General features: G+C 47.8%; 1 protein-coding gene across 8 annotated transcripts in view; it reads right to left on the reverse strand.

Annotated features, from left to right (window-relative positions):
• KCNAB2 (potassium voltage-gated channel subfamily A regulatory beta subunit 2) overlaps positions 1 to 21705 on the reverse strand; it is a 103636-nt gene that overhangs the window by 35125 nt on the left and 46806 nt on the right. For 2 of the 8 annotated variants that reach the window (XM_083452202.1, XM_083452200.1), the window contains exon 1: positions 14321 to 14553. The exons of the other annotated variants lie outside the window; for them this stretch is intronic. In XM_083452202.1, coding sequence (XP_083308328.1) covers positions 14321 to 14538 — 218 coding nt within the window. In that variant the 5' untranslated portion in view covers positions 14539 to 14553. Of the gene's footprint in view, positions 1 to 14320; positions 14554 to 21705 lie in introns of those variants that run through there. 8 annotated transcript variants of the gene reach the window in all.

Consider the following 21705-nt stretch of genomic DNA (forward strand, 5'->3'; position numbering starts at 1 on the left):
TCTTGTGGTCTGGTGCCTCTTATAGAGTGAAAAATATGGTATTTGTTTCATGAAAAATGGCCTGCTTGCTCTCACCCTTGCCCTGCTCCCCCAGCTACAACAGGACAGGATGATCTGGTTGCCTCTTAGGCACGCTCCTTTTGGATTTGGTGCAGGAGGACAGTAGGGTGGGGGCTTTTATTTGCTGACTCTGCCCTGCTCAGCAGCAGTCTGCTGGCTTCTACACATTTATTTAAAGCACATTTTTAAAAATCCCACGGTTCAGTAAGAAAAAGGCACCTAAATAGCTCTGAATAGGAAGTTAGCCTGTGCCCTAAGGCTTATAATTTAAAAGATGCAGCACAAAAAGAAAAAAAGGATTGGGAGAGAGGAAAAGGACACAAAACTCAGGCACAACTAATCTTAAAGCTGGAGGTCACGTGTGAGTGGGAAAGGTTCCATTGACCCACCTAGCAGAGGATGGTCTTAACCAGGTCAAGGGAACCTGCAGACCTTCAGATGCAGCTGGGACTCCATTTCCCATCAGCCCCAGCCAATGGCAAGGTGTGGTCCAGCAACACCTGGAAGGCCGCAAGTTTCTTGTCTCTGGTCTGCACTGACAGACTTCCTCCAGGTTTTCAAACCCATTTTCCCCACCCCTACCTGAAGAGCCTAGGAGTAGAATCTGGGACATTCTGCATGCGGGGGAATCTCTCACAAGAAATATTCAAAGTGGTGATGTTGGGTTGAAGTCCACTAACTTTCACTCAGTGTAGACGCATTAAAATTAATGGGCACGATTAGCTCGGGTCCATTCATTTCAATGGGTCTACCCTCAGCAAAGGTTAGTTGAATACAGCTTGTGGATTTGTATTCAACAGTGCATTACTCAGAGCAGACCCAGTGAAATTAATGGGCCAAAGTGGATCACAACCTTTAATCTCAATGGTTCTGCTCTGCGTAGGAGTAACACTGGACACAATCCGTTTCAAAGTTATCAACTACGGAACTGGCTCCTGCAGGAGGCAATGCAGCCACTGACTTAGATGCCTATGAAGGGGATTGGACAAATTCATAGAGGAGGATAATGATATCAATGGCTACTAGCAATGATGGCTGTGCTCTGCCTCCATGGCTGCAGGCAGTAATGTTTCTGAATGCCAGTTGCTGGAAGCCATGAGAGGAGAGAGTGCTTTTGTGCTTGGGTCCTGCTTGCAGATTTCCCATTGGGGCATCTGGTTGGCCACTGTGAAAGCAGGATGCTAGACTAGATGTGCCATTGGCCTGATCCTGTTCTTATGCCTCTGGCATAACCTGGAGTCCCATGGAATCAATGAATGAAATATGTTTGGTGTCAACTCAGGGGGAATGTTCCACCTACAAAGGACTGTCTACTCTGGAAACAGCCTTCCTTAGTCTCCAGACTAGCCACCAGCCTGACTAGCAAGAGACAAATCCTGGTACAAAATGCTGGACCAGGGGGTTGCCAACATGGCGCTGAAACTATGCCTCTGCCCTAATAAAAAGGTAAAGGTACCCCTGCCCATATGGGCCAGTCTTGCCAGACTCTAGGGTTGTGCGCCCATCTCACTCAAGAGGCCGGGGGGCCAGCGCTGTCCAGAGACACTTCCAGGTCACGTGGCCAGTGTGACGAAGCTGCTCTGGTGAGCCAGAGCCGCACACGGAAACGTCGTTTACCTTCCCGCTAGTAAGCGGTCCCTATTTATCTACTTGCACCCGGGAGTGCTTTCGAACTGCTAGGTTGGCAGGCACTGGGACCGAACAACGGGAGCGCACCCCGCCGCGGGGATTCGAACCACCGACCTTTCGATCGGCAAGCCCTAGGCGCTGAGGCTTTTACCCACAGCGCCACCCGCGTCCCCTAATGGCATCTGCCCTAATGGCACCCCCCAAAAAACAAGGCACTGCCTCCCCCCTCTTTTTGTCACAGAACGGTCTGCACCATGGGTAGGCAAACTAAGGCCCGGGGGCCGGATCCGGCCCAATCACCTTCTCAATCTGGCCCGCGGACGGTTCAGGAATCAAAGTGTTTTTATATGAGTAGAATGTGTCCTTTTATTTAAAATGCATCTCTGGGTTATTTGTGGGGCCTGCCTGGTGTTTTTACATGAGTAGAATGTGTCCTTTTATTTAAAATGCATCTCTGGGTTATTTGTGGGGCCTGCCTGGTGTTTTTACATGAGTAGAATGTGTGCTTTAATTTCAAATGCATCTCTGGGTTATTTGTGGGGCATAGGAATTCGTTCATCCCCCCAAAAAAATATAGTCTGGCCCCTCCACAAGGTCTAAGGGACAGTGGACCGGCCCCCTGCTGAAAAAGTTTGCTGAACCCTGGCCTTTGGCTCCTCTTTGAGAGGGAGCCCGTTATTATTATGGGATGCCCGAATGTGGACGTGTTTTGTTGCTGCTGGGCGCAGTATGAGGAACCCATCTAGCATTCCGGAGAAGGCAAAGAGCAGCGGGGGGGGGGTGTGCATTGTCGAAGGCAAAGGCATCAAGGGAGAAGCAAGGGGGAAAGATCGCCTTGCTTAGCAAAACGAGCCTCTGTGCATTGGGATCTCTGCTGCAGAGGGACTTTTCTCTGCGCTGTTAAGCAGCGCTCTGCGCCTGCCATGCGCAACGCCCACACAAGGATGAATTAGCACACGGCAAGTTGCTCCTGCCCCGCTCTGCCTCCGGGGCATGAGCTGACACAGAGAGTTTATTCTGGTGCCTTGGCTCTTCTCTGAGAAGGAATGACGGGGCAGGAAAGGGGGAGAGGGAAGGAGGCATTTGAAGAACCTGCCCCTTCTGTTTTTCTCCTTGTCTTTATGGAATTCTCCCCAACAACCCCCCCCCCCAAGGTTTCACCAAGGCTTTTCGGTCCTGAAAAAGTTAGTCAATGCTGCATGTTTTTCATTGCATTCATTGCATTCACATCCCACTTTTCCCTCCAAGGAGCTCAAGGTGGCATATACTGTATTTTTCACTCCATAAGATGCACCTAGTTTTTAGAGGAGGAAAACACGGAAAAAAAATATTCTGAATCAAATGTTGTACTAAACTATTTAAAGCAGCAAAGCGGGTGGTTCCTGTCCACTTTGCTGCTTTAAAGCGAGCCACAGAGGAGGGAAGGAAGGGGAGCCATGGTTCCCATCCGTCCCCCCCTCTGTGGCTTGCTTTAAAGCAGCAAAGCGGACAAGAGCTGCTTACGCATCCCTCCTCCGTGCAGCATTCACTTCATAAGATGCACAGACATTTCCCCTTACTTTTTAGGAAGAAAAAAGTGTGTGTTATGGAGCAAAAAATACAGTATGTGGTTCTCCCCATTGCCATTTAATCGTCACAATGACCCTGTGAGGTAGGTTAAGTTGAGAGGCTGTGATTGGCCCAAAGTCATCCGATGAGACATCCATGGCTGAGTGGGGATTTGAACCCTGGTTTCCCAAGTCCTAGTCTGGCACGCCAAACTAGCCAGGTGATTCTAGGGTCAGAGAGGCCATCTCGGCATCTCTGATCTCTCCTAAGCCCACACCACCTTCTTCCAGCACAGATTCATTAACCATTTTTTATAAGATTCAGTGATCACCGAACGCCTGGCGTTTCCTCCCTTCTGCTTGCAAGCTCCTTAATCCATACAGCCAACGTAATCCAGATTTACTTCAGCTCCTGATTGCAGCACTCAATTCAATTTGGGGAAACTCTTAAAAAACAGACACAAAAAACTCTAATCCACAAAGACCTCCATGCTCCCGAAAGAAGGAGGGATGGTCATCCTGCAGGCTCATAGGTGAGGCAGTTGTGAAAAGGAACAGCTGCTCTTTGGATCTCTGGGGCAAGCAGTGGCAGGGGAAAATATCCCATGGATTCAAAGACTAGCTGGTCTGGAGCAAAGGAAAGACAGGAACCAGATATATCTATCTATCATCTATCTATCTATCTATCTATCTATATCTATCTATCTATCTATCTATCTATCTATCTATCTATCTATCATCTATCATCTATCTATCTATCTATCTATCTATCTATCTATCTATCTATCTCCCCATATGTGTGTGTATCTGTCTACCATCACACAACCCCCACTGGAGGAACTGTAGTGCCTCATTAACAATCCTGGATTTGCATGACATCAGCAAAGAGTTGAAGATGAAGGCAGGGGCATGAAAGGGTGTGAATAAGAGGAGTGGGTGGTGGCTTCAAACTGGTGGTTTGTGTGGAAGTGGGGGTTGCTCAAAAGGAGGAGGGAGGAGCCCTGGCTGGTGACCAATGGACGCTGTAGTCCAACAATCTCTGGAAGGCCCTAGGCTGATCAACTCTGTTCCAGATGCTACGTTTGTTTCCAAGGAGAAGTCGAGGAAGAAGAAAACAAAAAAGCAAAACCTTTAGCTTTTGATTATATGGAGATACAGAGAGAAGCAAGAAGGCAGGATTTGCTCAGCACCTTACTTCAAGTAGTCCTACCAATGAGTGTGTTTCTGTGTAATATTTGCCATGGGGATCCCCCAGGCAAATGTAGCATCTAGAGCAGAGGTGATCAATCCAGCTCCCTCTAGAGGCTGCTGAATAGTGTGCCTCATTCCTGACCATTGGCTAAGGTGGCAGAGGGGCCCCAACATTGTAAGACGCTGGTCTAGACAAGGCCATACTTGAGCACAGTAGAGACTGGCACCATTAGGGTGAACTGAGCACTGCCCCACTAACTTCAGTCCACTCTCTGCCAACCACACCCTCCTGCCTCTGACACTGAGATGACGGAGCCATTTCCAACCCTGGATGACCTCCCAGAATGTTCAGTGCACGGGGAGCTCACCTTGCCACCACCTTTCCACCCTGGGGTGTTGCCATCCTTAAGAGTTTGAAGGCTCTAGCCTGCACATCACATCAGAGCCATGGTCTTTCCAATTCTGTTGGGAGCCAATGGTTGGCAAAAATTTTAACAACTGGGTTTCTTGCAGCAGAGATGTAGATGGCCAACCAGACTAAACTGTGGCCCTGTTAAAATCTCCTAAAGTTTGTCTGGTGTTGTATCAACATTCAAATACAGTGGTGCCCCGCAAGACGAATGCCTCGCAAGACGGAAAACCCGCTAGATGAAAGGGTTTTCCATTTTTCAATGCGCTTCGCAGGACGAATTTCTCTATGGGCTTGCTTCGCAAGACAAAAACGTCTTGCGATTCTTGCGATTTTTCCCCCGCTCCCCACCCCCTTTTTCTAAGGCACTAAGCTGCTAATAGCCTTTTAGCAGCTAATCCGCTAATCCCTTAAGCCTTTAATATCCGCTAATAGTCGCTAAACCGCTAATAGCGCTAATCCGCTAATAGGGTTGCTTCGCAAGATGAAAAAACCGCTAGACGAAGAGACTCACGGAATGGATTCTTTTCGTCTTGCGAGGCACCACTGTATCTCTCTAGCTGTAGTGCCATGTGTAGCTGTTCGTGGTGCTGAATTCCCCATCTGGTTGCAATCACTATATGGACTAGAACAGGCCTCTTCCCATCTAAGGGCTGAGGTAGGACAGCAAAGAGGTGTTCTGAGTGGCTGCCTCTCAACTTTGGAATTTCTTTCCCTTGGAGAACCTTCAAGGACTGATCCTGTGCAACTTCCGGAACCCCATTTGTCTTCCTTTAGATAGCCAGTAAGAGTACAACAAGCAGTTAATTCACGTAGCTGGAAGCTTTGTGGTTAACGTATTACTCAATCCAAGGCAGTGAAATAAGGTGAGCTACCTGTGGACCTTTAAAATCAGACGCAGTATAATTTCCCTGGATGACAGGTGAGGTGTTGCAGATTGGGGGAATAGGGAGACAGGAGAAAAGGGAGCTCTTATCTGATACCTCTCCCAAGAGTGATTTGCTGGATTCAGACCTTCTCCATGTTAAATGAGCCTCCTGAGGGCTTGCTGGTCGGAAGGATGCTGGTTCGAATCTGCACAATGGGGTGATCTCCCATTGCTCTGTCCCAGCTTCTGACAACCTAGAAGTTTGAAAGCACACCAGTGCAAGTAGATAAATAGGCACTGCTGTGGCAGGAAGGTAAACTGCGTTTCTGTGTGCTCTGGCACTCGTCACGGTATCCCGCTGTGCCAGAAGCGGTTATTCATGTGGGCCACATGACCCGGAAAGCTGTCTGCAGACAAACGCTGGCTCCCTCGGCCGGAAGCGAGATGAGTGCAGCACCCCATAGTCACCTTTGACTGTCTTAACTGTCCAGGGGTCCTTTACCTTTACTACAAATCAAGTTAAAACACCAATACCCACCCCTCTTCCACACAGATTACTGTATTTTTCCATGTATAAGACTATGCTTTTTGCTTGAAAAATTAGGGAAATATTGGGTGTCGTCTTATACACGGATAGTGAATGCAGAGGGGGGACGTGCGATTAATGGCAGCAGCAAACAGAAGACTGGCAGCAGCGATTGGGCAGGTGATTGGCGGCTGCGGCAAGGCCTGCTGGCGATTGGTTGTGGCTGCACAATTGGGCAGGCAATTGGTGGCTGTGGCAAGGCAGGCAGGTGATTGGCAGCTGCGGAAAGTGGGCGGGTGGGCTGGTGGATGGCGATGAGCTGGCAGACAATTGGTGGCTGTGGTGGTGGCGGCTGTGATCGGCAGTGGCTGTGACAAGCGATGGGCAGTGGCGGGCAGGCAGGTGAGCGATTGACGGAAGTGACCTCCCCCCAAAAGCTAAATAACTTACTTTATTAATTTTGGGTTAAAGAAAATAGGGGTCGTCTTATACACGGGGGCATCTGATACACAGAAAATACGGTACCTCTTTCCTTTCTATAGTCTCAGGAAGAAACATAACAACTCATTTATGCAACTGGTTCTTTTCTGTGGGAGCAGAAACTCAAGCATTTGAGCTCTTCCAACACCATGCCCAGGGTTGACGACGGTGGATTCAGCCATTGAAATTCATCAGTGGGAAATTGCTTCCGTTAACCCCATCCATTTCCCTCATTTGGATTTTGTTTTCATTTGTGGGGTTTAAATTAAGCTCTCCGGCAAGGATTTCTAATCTTTGATCAGAATTGCATCTCTTGCTTTACCGTTTTCCAAAACCCAGCATGCACTTCGAAGGCTCTGCACAAATTAAGTCCCACTTTCTTTGGGGGCTGAGGTGTGCCCTTGCTCCAGGAAGTGCCATGGCTCAGTGGGAACGTTCCCTGCCTGGAACCCAGGAAAGCCACTGCCAATGTCAACAACACTGGGCTGGATGGACCAGTGCCCAGACACAGTGGAAGATAGCTTGCTGTCTATGGGAGCATCTCCTAGGAGCCTAACCACAGAGCCTAAGGCTTGCCAATCAGAAGGTTGGCGGTTCAAATCCCCGCGACGGGGTGAGCTCCCTTTGCTTGGTCCCTGCTCCTGCTAACCTAGCAGTTCGAAAGCACGTCAAAGTGCAAGTAGATAAACAGGTATCGCTCCGGCGGGAAGGTAAACGGTGTTGCCGTGCGCTGCTCTGGTTCACCAGAAGCGGCTTAGTCATGCTGGCCACATGACCCGGAAGCTGTACGCCAACTCCCTCTGCCAGTAAAGCAAGATGAGTGCTGCAACCCCAGAGTCGGCCACGACTGGACCTAATGGTCAGGGGTCCCTTTACCTTTTACCTAGGAGCCTACAATTGCATCATGTTGCCTGTAGAATTCAGCATCTCACCAGACAAGTAGGCTGTTGATATGTGTTTTAATCTGGTTTTTAGTTTATCAACTTTTTTTTTTAAAGGTTTCGGTGGTCCTGACGAACTTCCAGCTCCCCGCCTGACTTTGCAGGCCCCAGGAGAGATTAATAATATATCAACCCTTATTAGGCGAGTGTAACCAGACACTCTCCCAAACATCCTTCGATCCGTCAAAACTAATAAACAGAGGCACTTGAAATATTCATGGTCCCTCTGCGCCAGGGCAGGGAAGGGCATGTAATATTCATGGGATGCCAGCTGCTCCCGCCCTCCAAGTCGATCTGCCAACTCGACGGGGCATCTTGGCTCTCAGGTTTCTCTCATACAAGGCCTGGGATGGAGGGAAATTGCCAGCCCTTGCCTGCAGGATGGCGGCTTGCTGAACAATCCTTCCCGGACGCAGGCACCCAAGGGTGGAAAAGGCAGCAGGGCTTTGAATAACTTAGCATCACAGCAAGCGCTTGGCATTTGGGGCCCCTGCCCTCGTTAAAGATCCTGCTCTCAGGAAGTGTGTGGCTGGAGGGGTGGGCAGAGGAGGAAAGCAATGCCCTTTCAAAAACAAGGACTGCCATTTCGGAGGTGGGATCAGAACCAGGATGAGCCACAGGAGCCAGAGTTCAACAGTGCACTTGCAAATCTTCATGAATTATTATTGCACCGTCCACCTAGGAAGAATGAAAATGACAGGACAGAAGAGGCTGGATCAGGCCAAGGATACATCTAGTCCAGCCTCCTGTTGTCACAGTGGCCAACCAGATGCCCCAATGGGGAAGTCCACAAGCACTCTGCTTTCTTGTGGCTTCCAGCAACTGGTATTCATAAGTATTACCTAAAAAAATCATAAGAGCTTGCTGGATCAGGCCAAAGACCCATCTAGTCTGGCATCCTATTCTCGCAGTGTTCAACCAGGGCAGGTGAGCCTTCGGAGAGGGAGAACCAAAAATTCTGACTCTACTCAGGTCCTGGCTGATTCCTTTTACCTGCCATGCCAGTAATACAGTAACAAAGGGCCTTGCTTAACAAGATCTCTAATCTAGATGAGCAAAAGGGGAAATGCTTTGTTACCAAGAAGCAGCCCTCCTTTATCTTGGATCTTTAATAACCAAGCCGGCAGGCATGTGGACCCTTCTATTTAAGGATGGTATTGTAATGTAATGCCTACTATAAGCTCAATGGGAGACGTTTGGCCCAGGCACAAGACTTTGGAGGCAACTGCAGTACCTGCTCTTGAGACTCAGCTCCTAGATCTATCTCTGGCTCAAGGAAAAGCCAGACTAGAATTAACTTTATTATCATTAATTATTCCGTAACTTTCTGAAAGTGCCAGTGTGGGTGCACAAGGCAATTGTGAAATAGGGCACACTTTCAGATTTACTTGCATCTGTGCAACAGTACTGCACTGATGCAGGATAATACAGAGTTTGCTAAGAACAGGCAAACTGCTCCAAAGCCTCCACATGAAGTTGCATTTTTGTGTGATGTTTTGTAGTGACAGTGGAAAATGAAAGTGGAAAATAAAGACAACGTGTGCCGCCTCTGTGAAGGAAGGAATTTGGAAGACTGTGCTGAAGCTAGGAAACAGTAGCCGCAGGTGTAAAGAGATTTGGATTCAGCTTTGCCAGGTGCAAATCATCACTGATCAAAAGCTGTGAAAACACTCCATGCGCAATGCAACCCAATCCACATGTAAGCTGCACTGGGTCAGCGCACACAGGTTGGCAGCCTCAGAGCGGGGATTTGCTTTTCTAGCCTTCCTGCCCCAATCACTAACCCACAAGTAGGAGTGTCTCTGTTTCTGTTTAGGAGAAGAGACCTAGCAAACTATTTTCACAAAAATCTCTTGATGTTTATGGACACTTTGGTTTCCTAAAAAGCTTCCAGAGTGGGTGAGATGTTTTTTCCTGTCTCTGTGATGCTCCAAATTGAGCTCTCTTGAGGGCAAAGTGGCACATTAGGTTAAATCCATGATCCCATTTAAGGCATTTGTTTACCATAAGGTAGGGACGCGGGTGGCGCTGTGGGTTAAACCACAGAGCCTAGGACTTGCTGATCAGAAGGTCGGCGGTTTGAATCCCCGTGACGGGGTGAGCTCCCGTTGCTCGGTCCCAGCTCCTGCCCACCTAGCAGTTCGAAAGCACGTCAAAGTACAAGTAGATAAATATGTACCGCTCTGACGGGAAGGTAAACGGCATTTCCGTGCGCTGCTCTGGTTCGCCAGAAGCGGCCTAGTCATGCTGGCCACATGACCCAGAAGCTGTACGCCGGCTCCCTCGGCCAATAAAGTGAGATGAGCGCCGCAACCCGAGAGTCGGTCACAACTGGACCTAACGGTCAGGGGTCCCTTTACCTTTACCTTACCATAAGGTGTGGTAGTGGCAATGTTTGCCCAATTTGATGGCTTTGAAAGGAGATTAGGCAGACTTCTGGAGGACAAGGCTATGAATGGCTACTTGGCACTATGAATGTGTATTGCCTGGAGGATCAGAGGAAGGATGCCTCTGCATTACTAGTTCCTGCGAAACACAAGTGCGGACTGTTGCATCCCTGCTTGCATATTTTCCTTTGGGGGTGCTTTCAGATGTGGGGATTATTGCATTAGCTTTCCTCATTATAATGCTAGCACTTCCATCTCATTTTCTAACATTCCTTTCACTCTGCAGTGCCTTCTATGGAATTGTGGCTTTCTGACCCATATACCAAGAAGTCTTGCTAAATTTCATTCACACCAAAGTCTGCAGTATGACAACAAACATCTTTGGACAATGTTGCTATTGGCTCCCCTTTGCTTACATGCATGCCTCTGTGTTCTCTCCATGATTCCCCCACAGAAATGGCCGTATGCCAGTACAGCAACCCGACTTTCATCACTTTATTGTCATGATTTTCTGGGTTAAGAAAAATGGGTTCTTTTTTTCTGGACTCCCTGAAATGAGGGCTGATTATGCACTATATTCCATTTTCAGAAACGGCTTTTATGTTGTCTGACAGATTAAATGCAATGTGGAAATTTACAATATGAATGCATCCTGGGGCATCTAGTTCACCACTATGGGAACAGGGTGCTGGAGGAAATGAGCCTTTACTCTGATCAAGCTGCAAAGATCTTCCCATGTTCTTAAGCATGTGTGTGTGTATACATGTATATGTACAGTGGTACCTCGGGTTACAGACGCTTCAGGTTACAGACTCCACTAACCCAGAAATAGTACCTTGGGTTAAGAACTTTGCTTCAGGATGAGAACAGAAATTGTGCTCTGGCGGCGTGGCAGCAGCAGGAGGCCCCATTAGCTAAATTGGTGCTTCAGGTTAAGAACAGTTTCAGGTTAAGAACGGATCTCCGGAACAAATTAAGTACTTAACCCAAGGTACCACTGTACAGCCGCAGGATTGGGCTTTGCCCACGTAGTCACCGAGTTGTTCTTAAAGCCCTGAAGCATAACCATCTCCCATGTGCATAAGACACCACCAAAAGCAGTGGTCCCCAAGCTTTTTGAGAACGACAAGTCCAGATTTTCTTGGTGACCTACCAAATTATTGTCACGTGAATTCCGGAGCTTAAGGTTTTTGGCAGATGCTGGTTTTGTGCATTTCAGCTGTAGGTTTAACTATTTATTTTGCTGGAAGCAGCCCAGAGTGGCTGGGGAAACCCAGCCAGATGGGTGGGATATAAACAATAAAACTATTATTATTGCTGTTGTTGTTGTTGTTGTTGCTGCCGCTGTTGTTTCATAACTGCTGTCCGAGGTTTGCAAGCAAAAAATGCTCCTATTCATGTGGAATTTGTTGAAATATTTATAGTACCAATGAAGTTATTCACCGTTTTTTAGTTTTGTGGGAATGCAAGCACACCAACCATCAGGCTGGAGGGCATTTCGGGTTTACTTATAAAGCCCCTGAACCTCTTGCACAGGCTGTGTGCCCCACTTGCAGGTTGGACTCCACAGCCTGGGAAGCGGTGATCTAAAAGGAGCCTTGGCTGCTAGAAATGTCAATCCTACCACACAGAAATACACAGACACACTGATGTGTAAGGAGGAGAGCGCCATCTAGCGGCATTTTGATGGCAGGTCCTTTTGACTACCGTGGACCCAGAAAAGGCAGGTGGGGAGTTCCTGCCCTTGACCAAGACACTGTTAGTGTTCCGTTTCAGTAACTTAGCCTATCAGCTCGGTGGATCGGAGACCGGACTAAATGCCGTCTCCAGATTCCTTTGGGATCGCCCTAACACCTTTAAACAGGCATTAAAAAAGGAGAACACAGGAGATCAGAAGCGCATCTTAAAACCAAGGTTAGGGCCCTGTGGTGTAAGGAGGCGTTCCATTCCATTTACAGTGGTACCTCGCAAGACGAATGCCTCACAAGACGAAAAACTCGCAAGACGAAAGAGTTTTTTGTTTTTTGAGTTGCTTCGCAAGACGAATTTCCCTATGGGCTTGCTTCGCAAGACGAAAAAGTCTTGCGCCTTTTTCTTAAAACCGTCAATGTATTCCTATGGGAAACCATCAATGCATTTCCTATGGGAAACCGTGCTTCGCAAGATGAAAAATTCACAAGACGAAAAAACTCGCAGAATGAATTAATTTCGTCTTGCGAGGCACCACTGTATTCTTTGCTCCATAAAATTCTATGCAGAAGGTTTATACAGTGGTGCCTCACAAGACGAAATTAATTCATTCTGCGAGTTTTTTCGTCTTGTGAATTTTTCGTCTTGCAAAGCAAGCCCATAGGGAAATTTGTCTTGCGAAGCAACTCAAAAAACTCTTTCGTCTTGCGAGTTTTTCGTCTTGCGAGGCATTCGTCTTGCGAGGTACCACTGTAAAACATGGGGTGATGGAAGAGCCTCACCGCCCCTCAAAAAAGTGGCCTGATAGAAGGGATAAAAGGGTGGAATAGTAGCTACTTCTGACACTTCAGGAGGTTTTTTTTTACTCTCCTCCAGTGGCGGAGCTGCATGCTCTGGCACCGGGGGCAGAGAACAGGCGGGAATGTGGCTGGTGCGCATCCTGGGGACATGGCGTGTGTCCCGGGGCGTGACGTGCTGCCTGCGGGGCGTGGCACATGGCGCACGGTGCGGAGGGGTGCGCAGTGTGCATCCTGGCAGCGCGTGGTGCGCATCGGGGGCCAGCGGCTGTGATAATACCCTACCTGGCATGTCACCTGGATGGGGCACTCCCCCTCACCCTCTTCCTCCGCCAGTGCTCTCCTCCTGCCCAGGTTAAATAATCCCTTAGCTCCCCCCCTGCACTCTTCCTTTGCACTAACTGGTGTCCTCGCCCTCATGCCCAGCCCTCCAGTGTTCTCTTTTCCTGCCCTTTCGCACTCACTTTTGGTTACATATATGGCTTGGGACCATGCTACCAAGGCTACCTGGAAGATTATAGCTCCCTACACAAGCCTTCTTGGGTGCTGAGATCCTATGGGGAGCACCTTCTCTCGGTCCCATCGACATCAGAGACATGGCTGGTAGTGACACAAGAGAGAGAAAGTGCCTTTTCTGTGGCTGAACACCCAGTTTGTGGAATTCCCTTCCAATAGAGGTGCGACTGGCTCCCTCTCCATTATCCTTCCATTGGTCGGATAAGACCTTCCTGTTCAGAGAGGCTTTTGGAAACTTAGGAGCAGGCATGGCTGATCACTAGGCTGCTGTCAGGGAACCTTGGTTCTCACACTTAATCTGTTCCAGGAGTCTGTTTGACTCCCAAAACTGTTCAAAAACCAAGGTGCGGCTTCCGATTGGCTGCATGAGCTTCCTGCACTCATGCAGAAGCCATGTCGGATGTTCGGCCTCCGAAAATACCGTATTTTTTGCTCTATAAGACTCACTTTTTCCCTCCTAAATGAAAATGACAGGACAGAAGAGGCTAGATCAGGCCAAGGATACATCTATCGTATTTTTTGCTCTATAAGACTCACTTTTTCCCTCCTAAAAAGTAAGGAGAAATGTGTGTGTGTCTTATGGAGCGAATGCAGGCTGCACAGCTATCCCAGAAGCCAGAACAGCAAGAGGGATTGCTGCTTTCACTGCACAGCAATCCCTCTTGCTGTTCTGGCTTCTGAGACTCAGAATATTTTTTTTCTTGTTTTCCTCCTCCCAAAACTAGGTGCGTCTTGTGGTCTGGTGCGTCTTATAGGGCGAAAAATACGGTACATTCGCAAACCGGAACACTTACTTCTGGGTTTGCGGCGTTCGGGAGTCGATTTGTTCGGGAGCCAAGCTGTTCGAGTACCAAGGTACCACTGTACTTTGATTGCTGGTTCTAAATTATGTATTTCAATTGTTGTTTTTAACTACTTTGCTTTTAAATGTTGGAAACTGCCTTGAATCCCAGCTTGGGAGAAAGGATGGATAGAAATATTATTACAGTCATACCTCGGGTTGAAGTCGCTTCAGGTTAAGCTTTTTTGGGTTGCACGCCGCATGCACAGAAGCGGCGAATTGCGACCCGCGCATGTGAAGACGCAGGTTGCGTTCGCTTCAGGATGCGAACAGGGCTCCGGAACAGATCCTGTTCGCATCCAGAGGTACCACTGTACTACTGTTTCATTGCACGTGGCCCCTAGAAGCTTGTGAAGTTGTGAGTGAAGCTCTAGGCCTGCAAGAAAAAGTTCCCCACCCTTGGCATGCTGGCTCCCTCGAGAAAGTTGCTTTTGCTTACCTATACTTCATGCCGGTCGTTTGCGCTGTGCACTCGTCCAGGGACAGCCCGTGCATCCGCAGGAACTCCTCCCTGATCCTGGCCTGGGCTGCCACCCGGACATCCCTGAGCCTCTGCAGTTCCACCGTGTCCGTCTGCTGGATCTGGTGCAGCCCCCACTCCGAATGGCACCTACTGGCCACGCTCCGGAGGCTCCCGCTGTACGTCATGGACAGCATGATGCTGCCTGACGGGGGGATCTGTGAATTTCCCAGGCGTTAAAGGGAATCGTGCTCAGGTGAACCAAACTCGCTTCCTAGCCAAAGGGGCCAAATCAACCTGCCACCGACACTTCAATAGTCTCCCCTAGCTGACCTCCAATTCACATTGCTTTGACTAAGCCAGCCTGCTCTGTTGGCCACAGAGTATGCATGCTTCAGAACCAAACTGGGTTCATTATCGGGTGGGAAGGAAAAGGAACCAACTCCGGGCCCCGTACAAATAGGAATGGAGTTAAATGCACCAGGGCTGCTGGAAGTTTGCTGCAGGTGTGGTAGGGAACATCTGGGGCACTCCAGATGTTGTAGGAGAACAGCTCCTGTTATCCCTGGTGATGCTCGCCGCAAGGAGTGATGGGAGTTGGAGTCCAACATCTGGAGGTTGGGGAAGGCTGCCCTAAGCTATCATTTGACAGTACATCTCCAGCAATGGACAACCCAAAGACTCAGATGCTGGGTGCAAAGGCAGAACAAAGGGTGATTTCTCTCTCCCTTGCCCCTGCATTTCTTCTGTGAGCAGTGATGCTCTCTACACAATCTCTTGTAGATTGTAGTTCAATCCCTGGCATCTCCATCTAAATCTAGGAGAGACCCCTGACTTAAATCCTGGAGAGTAGCTGTGAGTCAGTGTAGACAACACTGAGCTAGATGGACCAATTGGTCTCACTCTGTTTAAGGCAGCTTCCTACACAGGACATTGTCCCCAGGATCTGTCCGTTGGTCACTCTGAAGCATGACAAAGAATGTCAGGAACTGCCTTTTCTGCACATCTTAGCCAAAGGGTTCTGACTTCTGGCAACGGAGGAATAGTCATCAGCATTGCCAACTTGACCAGAAAAACGGTCACGAAACCCTGGCCCGCTTTTCGCTTTAATAATTAAAGGGAGGTCAAATATGGTCACCTGCTACCGCCTGCAGAAACAGCAGCTGTTAAAGGCAGAAGAGCCAGGGGAGGTTAAAGTGTTGGCAACTACAATTGCCGGGCCTTGTTTCTGAAAATTTGGACCTGCCTCCCATGCAGGGCTGGATTTAGGTTTGATGAAGCCCTAAGCTACTGAATGTAACGGGGCCCTTTATATGTCCATCTGTCCTTTGTCAACAACAAATTGTCGCTGTTTTTGGTGTTGAATATATGCCATATGGTAATTGATGGACCTAATAGGTATCTAAAGCCATTTGCACATGCAGAATGTAGGCACCCTATATATAGAAATGAGCAAACCAGTGATATTTTAGGGAGCGCGGCCCATTACTTACATCATAGGAGCCTACACAACCCAAAACACTGTTGCTGTATGTAGGTTTTATTTTATTTGTTTTTTATCTTATATTTTGGAAATGTACATCCAGTTTTTTTCCTTTAAATTTTTTGGGGGCCCCCAAGAGAGTGGGGCCATAAGCTATAGCTTGTTTAGCTTATACGTAAATCCGGCACTACTCCCATGCCAGCCCCTACTCTCCAGGGTAATGTGTAGGAGAAAATGGATTTCCCATGGCTGAAAAGTTGCTGGACTGCAACACCCATCATTTCTGACCACCAACCATGCTTGTTGGAGATACACTGGGAAATCAAGGCAAGCTTGCATACTCTTTGACCAACAGAGGTTGTTCAGACCCAAAGATTTCCAGCTCCATCCTCAACAGGTTCAACACACCGACAATGCACCCTTCCATGCAACCAGAAGAGGGTTTGTAAAGGTCACACTGAGCCTGCTGCTTTCATCCAGCATCACATCAGAATTGCACAGGAACTGCCACTGCGTTCTTAGCCAGCACAGACCCATTTTGGGGGATGGATGAGAAAGGGTTGTAGCCAAAAGTCAAGGAGACAGAGCAGGAGGGAAAAAATGAAAAGGGGAAGAAGGAAGGAGGAAGCACAGGAAAAACAAAACACAAAGAGCCTCGAAAAGATTCTAAATAGCTTGGCACTATCTACTACGGAATGGAAAAAGAAGAAGAGGAACAGATCTCAGGGTGAAATGGGTAGATGGCATCAACACAAAATATGAATGATTTAGACAGTTACTGTGTATGAATGATTAAAACGCAGACCTGAAAACCTCCAAACCTTATTAATATACAACATCCAACCAGGGAGGGCATGTTAGGGCAAAAGAAAATCTTAATTTCACATACATGCTCGGGGGCTGAAAGGGCAGTGATGGACCAGGAATGAGACCTTGGGTCATAGCAGATAGCTCAATGAAGACGTTGACCCAGTGAGAAAAGGGCAAATTCCGTGCTAGAGAAATTTCTTAGGAGAGGAACTGAAAATAAAAGGAGACTTTGTGGATATTTAAGTTATAATTAGAAAAATCTTAATAACTGTTCATAAAGGAAACAGCTTATAAGAAGTAAATAAGGAGGCCAGATACAGGATAAAGGAAGTCTTTTATTTGGTTGCTTGTATTGTTGTATGTTATGCTCATTGTATGTTATGTTCATGTTTAATGAGGGTGGATTTCTGTATGGGGGGGGGGAGTTATGTCATGTTGTAAATAAAATTTCCAATAAAAAAAGGAAAATAAAAGCACCACTATCATAATGCCGTTATAGAAATCTATGGTGCGACAGCATGCCAAATATGGTTAGATGGGCCACTTGCTTGACTCGGCAGGGCTCTTCTTATCTTCATGACAGAGACTGAGTCCAGACTCCAGCTTAAAACGTATCGGAGCATCTTAAATAGCCAAGCGTCACCCAGTGCTTGAGGGACCATGGTCCATCTTCCCTCCCAAGAGATGAACCTTCACAGCCAGAGACCGCCTACTTCCAAGCACCAGGTGCTTGAGATGAAACAGAGGGGACCTTCTTTGCTTCTTAGAAAATACAGGCATGGGATTTCAGCTGCTTCATCCTGCCTGCCCTGCAGGTGCTTGCTTCCTGCAGGTTTCATAGGTCAGGGATGGGGATCCTGTGGTCTTCCAGCTGTTAATGGGCTCCACTTCCCAGCCCCAGCAACATCTGGAGGGCTACTGGTTCCTCAACCCTGTTGTAAATGAATGTTTTCTCGCTCAACTGAGCAGGCTACATTTTCAGGAAAGAAGCTCTCATAATCTCTCTGCACCAACTTTGGTGCTGCATTCCTCCTCCCAAGCCAAGCTTTTCAGCTGCAGCGGATCCTGCCAGGCGGCTCAGACCTTCAGCTGGTGCTGATCCAGGAAACATCTGCCCTCAACAGACATCAGAGCACAGGGTTTTTCTCTTCACTGTCTGCATCTGCCTAAGATATCTTGCTGGCTGCCCCAGACCACCAATGGTGGGAGAGGGCACCAGAAAGATGTCTGGAGCTCTGGGTGTATTTTGCATTTCTCCAAGCAAGGAGATGGGGAAAGAGCGTGACCACACATGTGGTGGTTTGTGCTGTAACCTCTACCGTGATTGTGTTGCTCAGATTATACAGTGGTACCTCAGGTTACATATGCTTCAGGTTACAGACTCTGCTAACCCAGAAATAGTACCGCGGGTTAAGAACTTTGCTTCAGGATAAGAACAGAAATCGGGCTCCAGCAGCGCGGCGGCAGCAGGAGGCCCCATTAGCTAAAGTGGTGCTTCAGGTTAAGAACAGTTTCAGGTTAAGAACGGACCTCCGGAACGAATTAAGTACGTAACCAGGGGTACCACTGTAGTAGACTTGAGCTCTTTACCACCATAGCTACTCCTTTTAGAAGCCGAGAGGACCATGGTTCAACTAAATTGTTCCCTGAAATCTAGCTCCCTGGTAGAGCAACTGCTTTGCAAGCACAAGGTTCTAGGTTCAATCTCCAATGGCATCTCCAGGTAGGAAAAGATTACCCTGCCTAAAACTCTGGAGAGCCTTTGCAGCCAGTCACGTGTCCAGTGTTTCCCAAAATTGGGTCTCCAGCTGTTTTTGGACTACAACTCCCATCATCCCTAGCTAGCAGGAAGGGTAGTCAGGGATGATGGGAATTGTAGTTCAAAAACAGATGGAGACCCGAGTTTGGGAAACACTGGTGTTGAAAATAACAAGCGAGGTGGAGTATTCGTCTGGCTCACCATGAGGCAGCTTTTTAAGGATGGAGGGAGGAGAGATGAGACAGGGGAGGGGGCTCTGTTCAGAAAAGGCAAGTCAAAATGATTAAGGAGGGGATGGAGTCACTCCCCTGCAATGTTCTGAACTCCGGAGAAAACACGAATAAGAGACAGCATGGTAGGAGTTTATGAAATAATGCATGGCATGGAGAAAGTGGACAGAGGAAAGATTTTCTTCCTCTCTCATAACACAGGAATCTGTGGACAGCCAATGTAGCTGAATGTCCAGAGATTCAGGACAGATACTCAGCACAGAGTTAAACTACAGAACTCGTTCCCAAAGGAGGCGGGGGTGGCCATTGACTTGGATGGCTTTAAAATAGAAAAAAAAAGAGAGAGAGTTGGGCTGGTCACTGTACTGAACTAAATGGACCAAATGATCTGACTCAGTATAAGATAACATCCTTGGTTCCTGCAACTTAGATCCACTGGACAATAATATTAGTTATTATAATTATATAATATATAATATTATAAAATTAGTTATTATTATTATTATATTAGTGGAAGACAGGAGTGCCTGGTGTGCTCTGGTCCATGGGGTCACAAAGAGTCGGACACGACTAAATGACTAAACAACAACAACAATTAGTTATATATCTATATATTAATGTATGGAAATGTAACTGATTATATTTGCCGTATTATACCTTTCTTTCTTATTTTATTTTCTACACTTTTTTCCTCCTCATTTTCTTTGTTCTTTCAGCCCTTTATTTTCTGTAACTGAAATTCATTTAATCATCATCTTAGATCCACGGTCATTCACATTGTTATTAGTTTGAATAATATTTGGATTCCAATTATTATTAGGGTGATTTTTAACTGTAGTAGGAAGTTAAGTCCATTACATGTGGACACTCTGTGTGTGTGTGTGTGAGAGAGAGAGAGAGAGAGAGAGAGAGAGAGAACGGGAGAGAGAAGCGACGAATGACTGGAAGGAAATTGTTCGTTTCTGTCCATTTCCTTCCCCATTCCTTTGTTCAGGGATAACAAAGCCCCTTCACTGCACCAGAGGCTGCTGTGCAAATTTTGTCACACTGAACCTTGGAAAGACCCACCAATGGGCATCCCTGGCCCCCATCTGGGCTTGATCAATACCCATTAGGCTTCAAGAGCAATGAAGGATCCCCGCGAAATTTCATTTCCAATCAATTGCACTGAAATCCTCGAGTTTAGGACGATAAAGGCAGCACTCGAGGCTGTTAGAGTAGCTGAGACTGCAGCTTTTAAAGGGATCATTGATATCAGCAAGGGAACCCGTCTTCTTTCTATAGTCTGATTCTTTGGCCCCAAGAGGGGTGGATGGTTAGAGGTTGCTCAATCCAGTTCCTCTGTAATGCAATCTGGGGAGGGCTGGAGATATTGCAAGTGGTGTGCCCCCACCTCAGCGGCCCAGGACATAGAAATGTTGGACCCGTTTGTGGCTCACAGTCTGGCTTGCTGATCAAAACAGCTTCCAAGACAGGGGTGGGGGTAGGGTCATGTTCCTGCATTTCAGGAGGTTGGATTGGATGACCTTTGGGGGTCCCTTCCAACTGTACAATTCTATTCTTTTATCTATGGCCCTCCAGTGGTTGTTGGGCTCCAGCTCCCATCAGCCAGCGTGATGGCCAATTGTCAGAGATGAAGGGAGTTGATGTCTATCAACCACAGATGTTCTTCACCGATGCTCTAAGCCAGCATCCCTCAAAGCTATGGAAGCTGAGGCTCTGAAATGAAAGCTGGGGGCATGTTAAAAAAGGTAAAGGTAAAGGGACTCCTGATCATTAGGTCCAGTCGTGACCGACTCTGGGGTTGCGGCGCTCATCTCGCTTTATTGGCCGAGGGAGCCGGCGTACAGCTTCCAGGTCATCTGGCCAGCATGACCATGCCGCTTCTGGCGAACCAGGGCAGCGCACGGAAACGCCATTTACCTTCCCGCCAGAGCAGCACCTATTTATCTACTTTGATGTGCTTTCGAACTGCTAGGTTGGCAGGAGCAGGGACCGAGCAACGGGAGCTCACCCTGTTGCGGGGATTCGAACCACCGACCTTCTGATTGGCAAGTCCTAGGCTCGTCCCGGGGGCATGTTTATAGGGAAGTAAATCTCACTAGGTGCAAAGGGGCTTGCTCCTGGATAAGCGCAGTGGGTAGTGGCAGCGGCTCCATCAGAGCAAATCAGAGAGTCAATGTGTAATAGCACTTAAGATTTACAGACCAGGACTTGCTTGGACATGAATCTCACCGGGAGACCTTGGGCCAATCACTGCCCCTCAGTCTAACCTACCTCACAGGGTTGTTGTAAGCAGGGGGAGAACTGTGTGTGCCACCTTGAGCTCCTTGGAGGAAAAAAGGAATAAATGGAATAAATAAATCAGCCCCCAGCTGGGAAAGCAGCTCTAGACTGCAACAATTAGCTGATAAATTGATTAGCTAAAATCCTCTTGATCATTGAAGCTTAATGTGGGAGGATTCCAGACAGATAAAAGAATGGACTTTTCCGTGCAGAAAGTTCTTCCTAAGGTCTAGTTGGAATCTCCTTTCTTGTCATTTGAATCCGTTGGTTTGGGTTCTACCCACAAGAAAACAAGCTTTTCCCATCTTCTATGTGACAGCTCTTTAGATATTTTAAGGTGGCTCTCTTATCACCCCAGCCTGCACAAATTACAGCCTGCCAATATCCTCCTTAGACGTGGTGCCCAGAACTGGACACAGTATTTCAAGTGGGGGCTCTGCCTGACCCCTTGGTCATTTACACACAAGTGTCTGGGAGGATCAGAGTGCATATCGGACAAGGGTTGGTATTCTGCAGCCTTAGAGTTGCATGCAGCCCTTACCCTAATTTCAAAAGTGCTTTGCAAGCAATCAGCTCTAGACTTCTGGAGGGGGTGGGTGGGAAGTGAGTATCAGAAAGAGAAAGAAAAAGGAACGGAAGAATGAGAGGAAAGATGGCCCCACCCAATGCTTATATATGGCCTGTATAGAACATTCCCAAGAGAATGTGGTCATTAGCAGGAAAAATGTTACCCACCCCGGTATAGAGCCTATGTAGTGGGCATGTAGCAAGATGTGCTAGTTGGTGCCTGTTTAGA

Source organism: Podarcis tiliguerta (genome assembly GCF_965153285.1).
Source record: "Podarcis tiliguerta genome assembly, chromosome: 8".
Taxonomy (NCBI): Eukaryota; Metazoa; Chordata; class Lepidosauria; order Squamata; family Lacertidae; genus Podarcis; species Podarcis tiliguerta.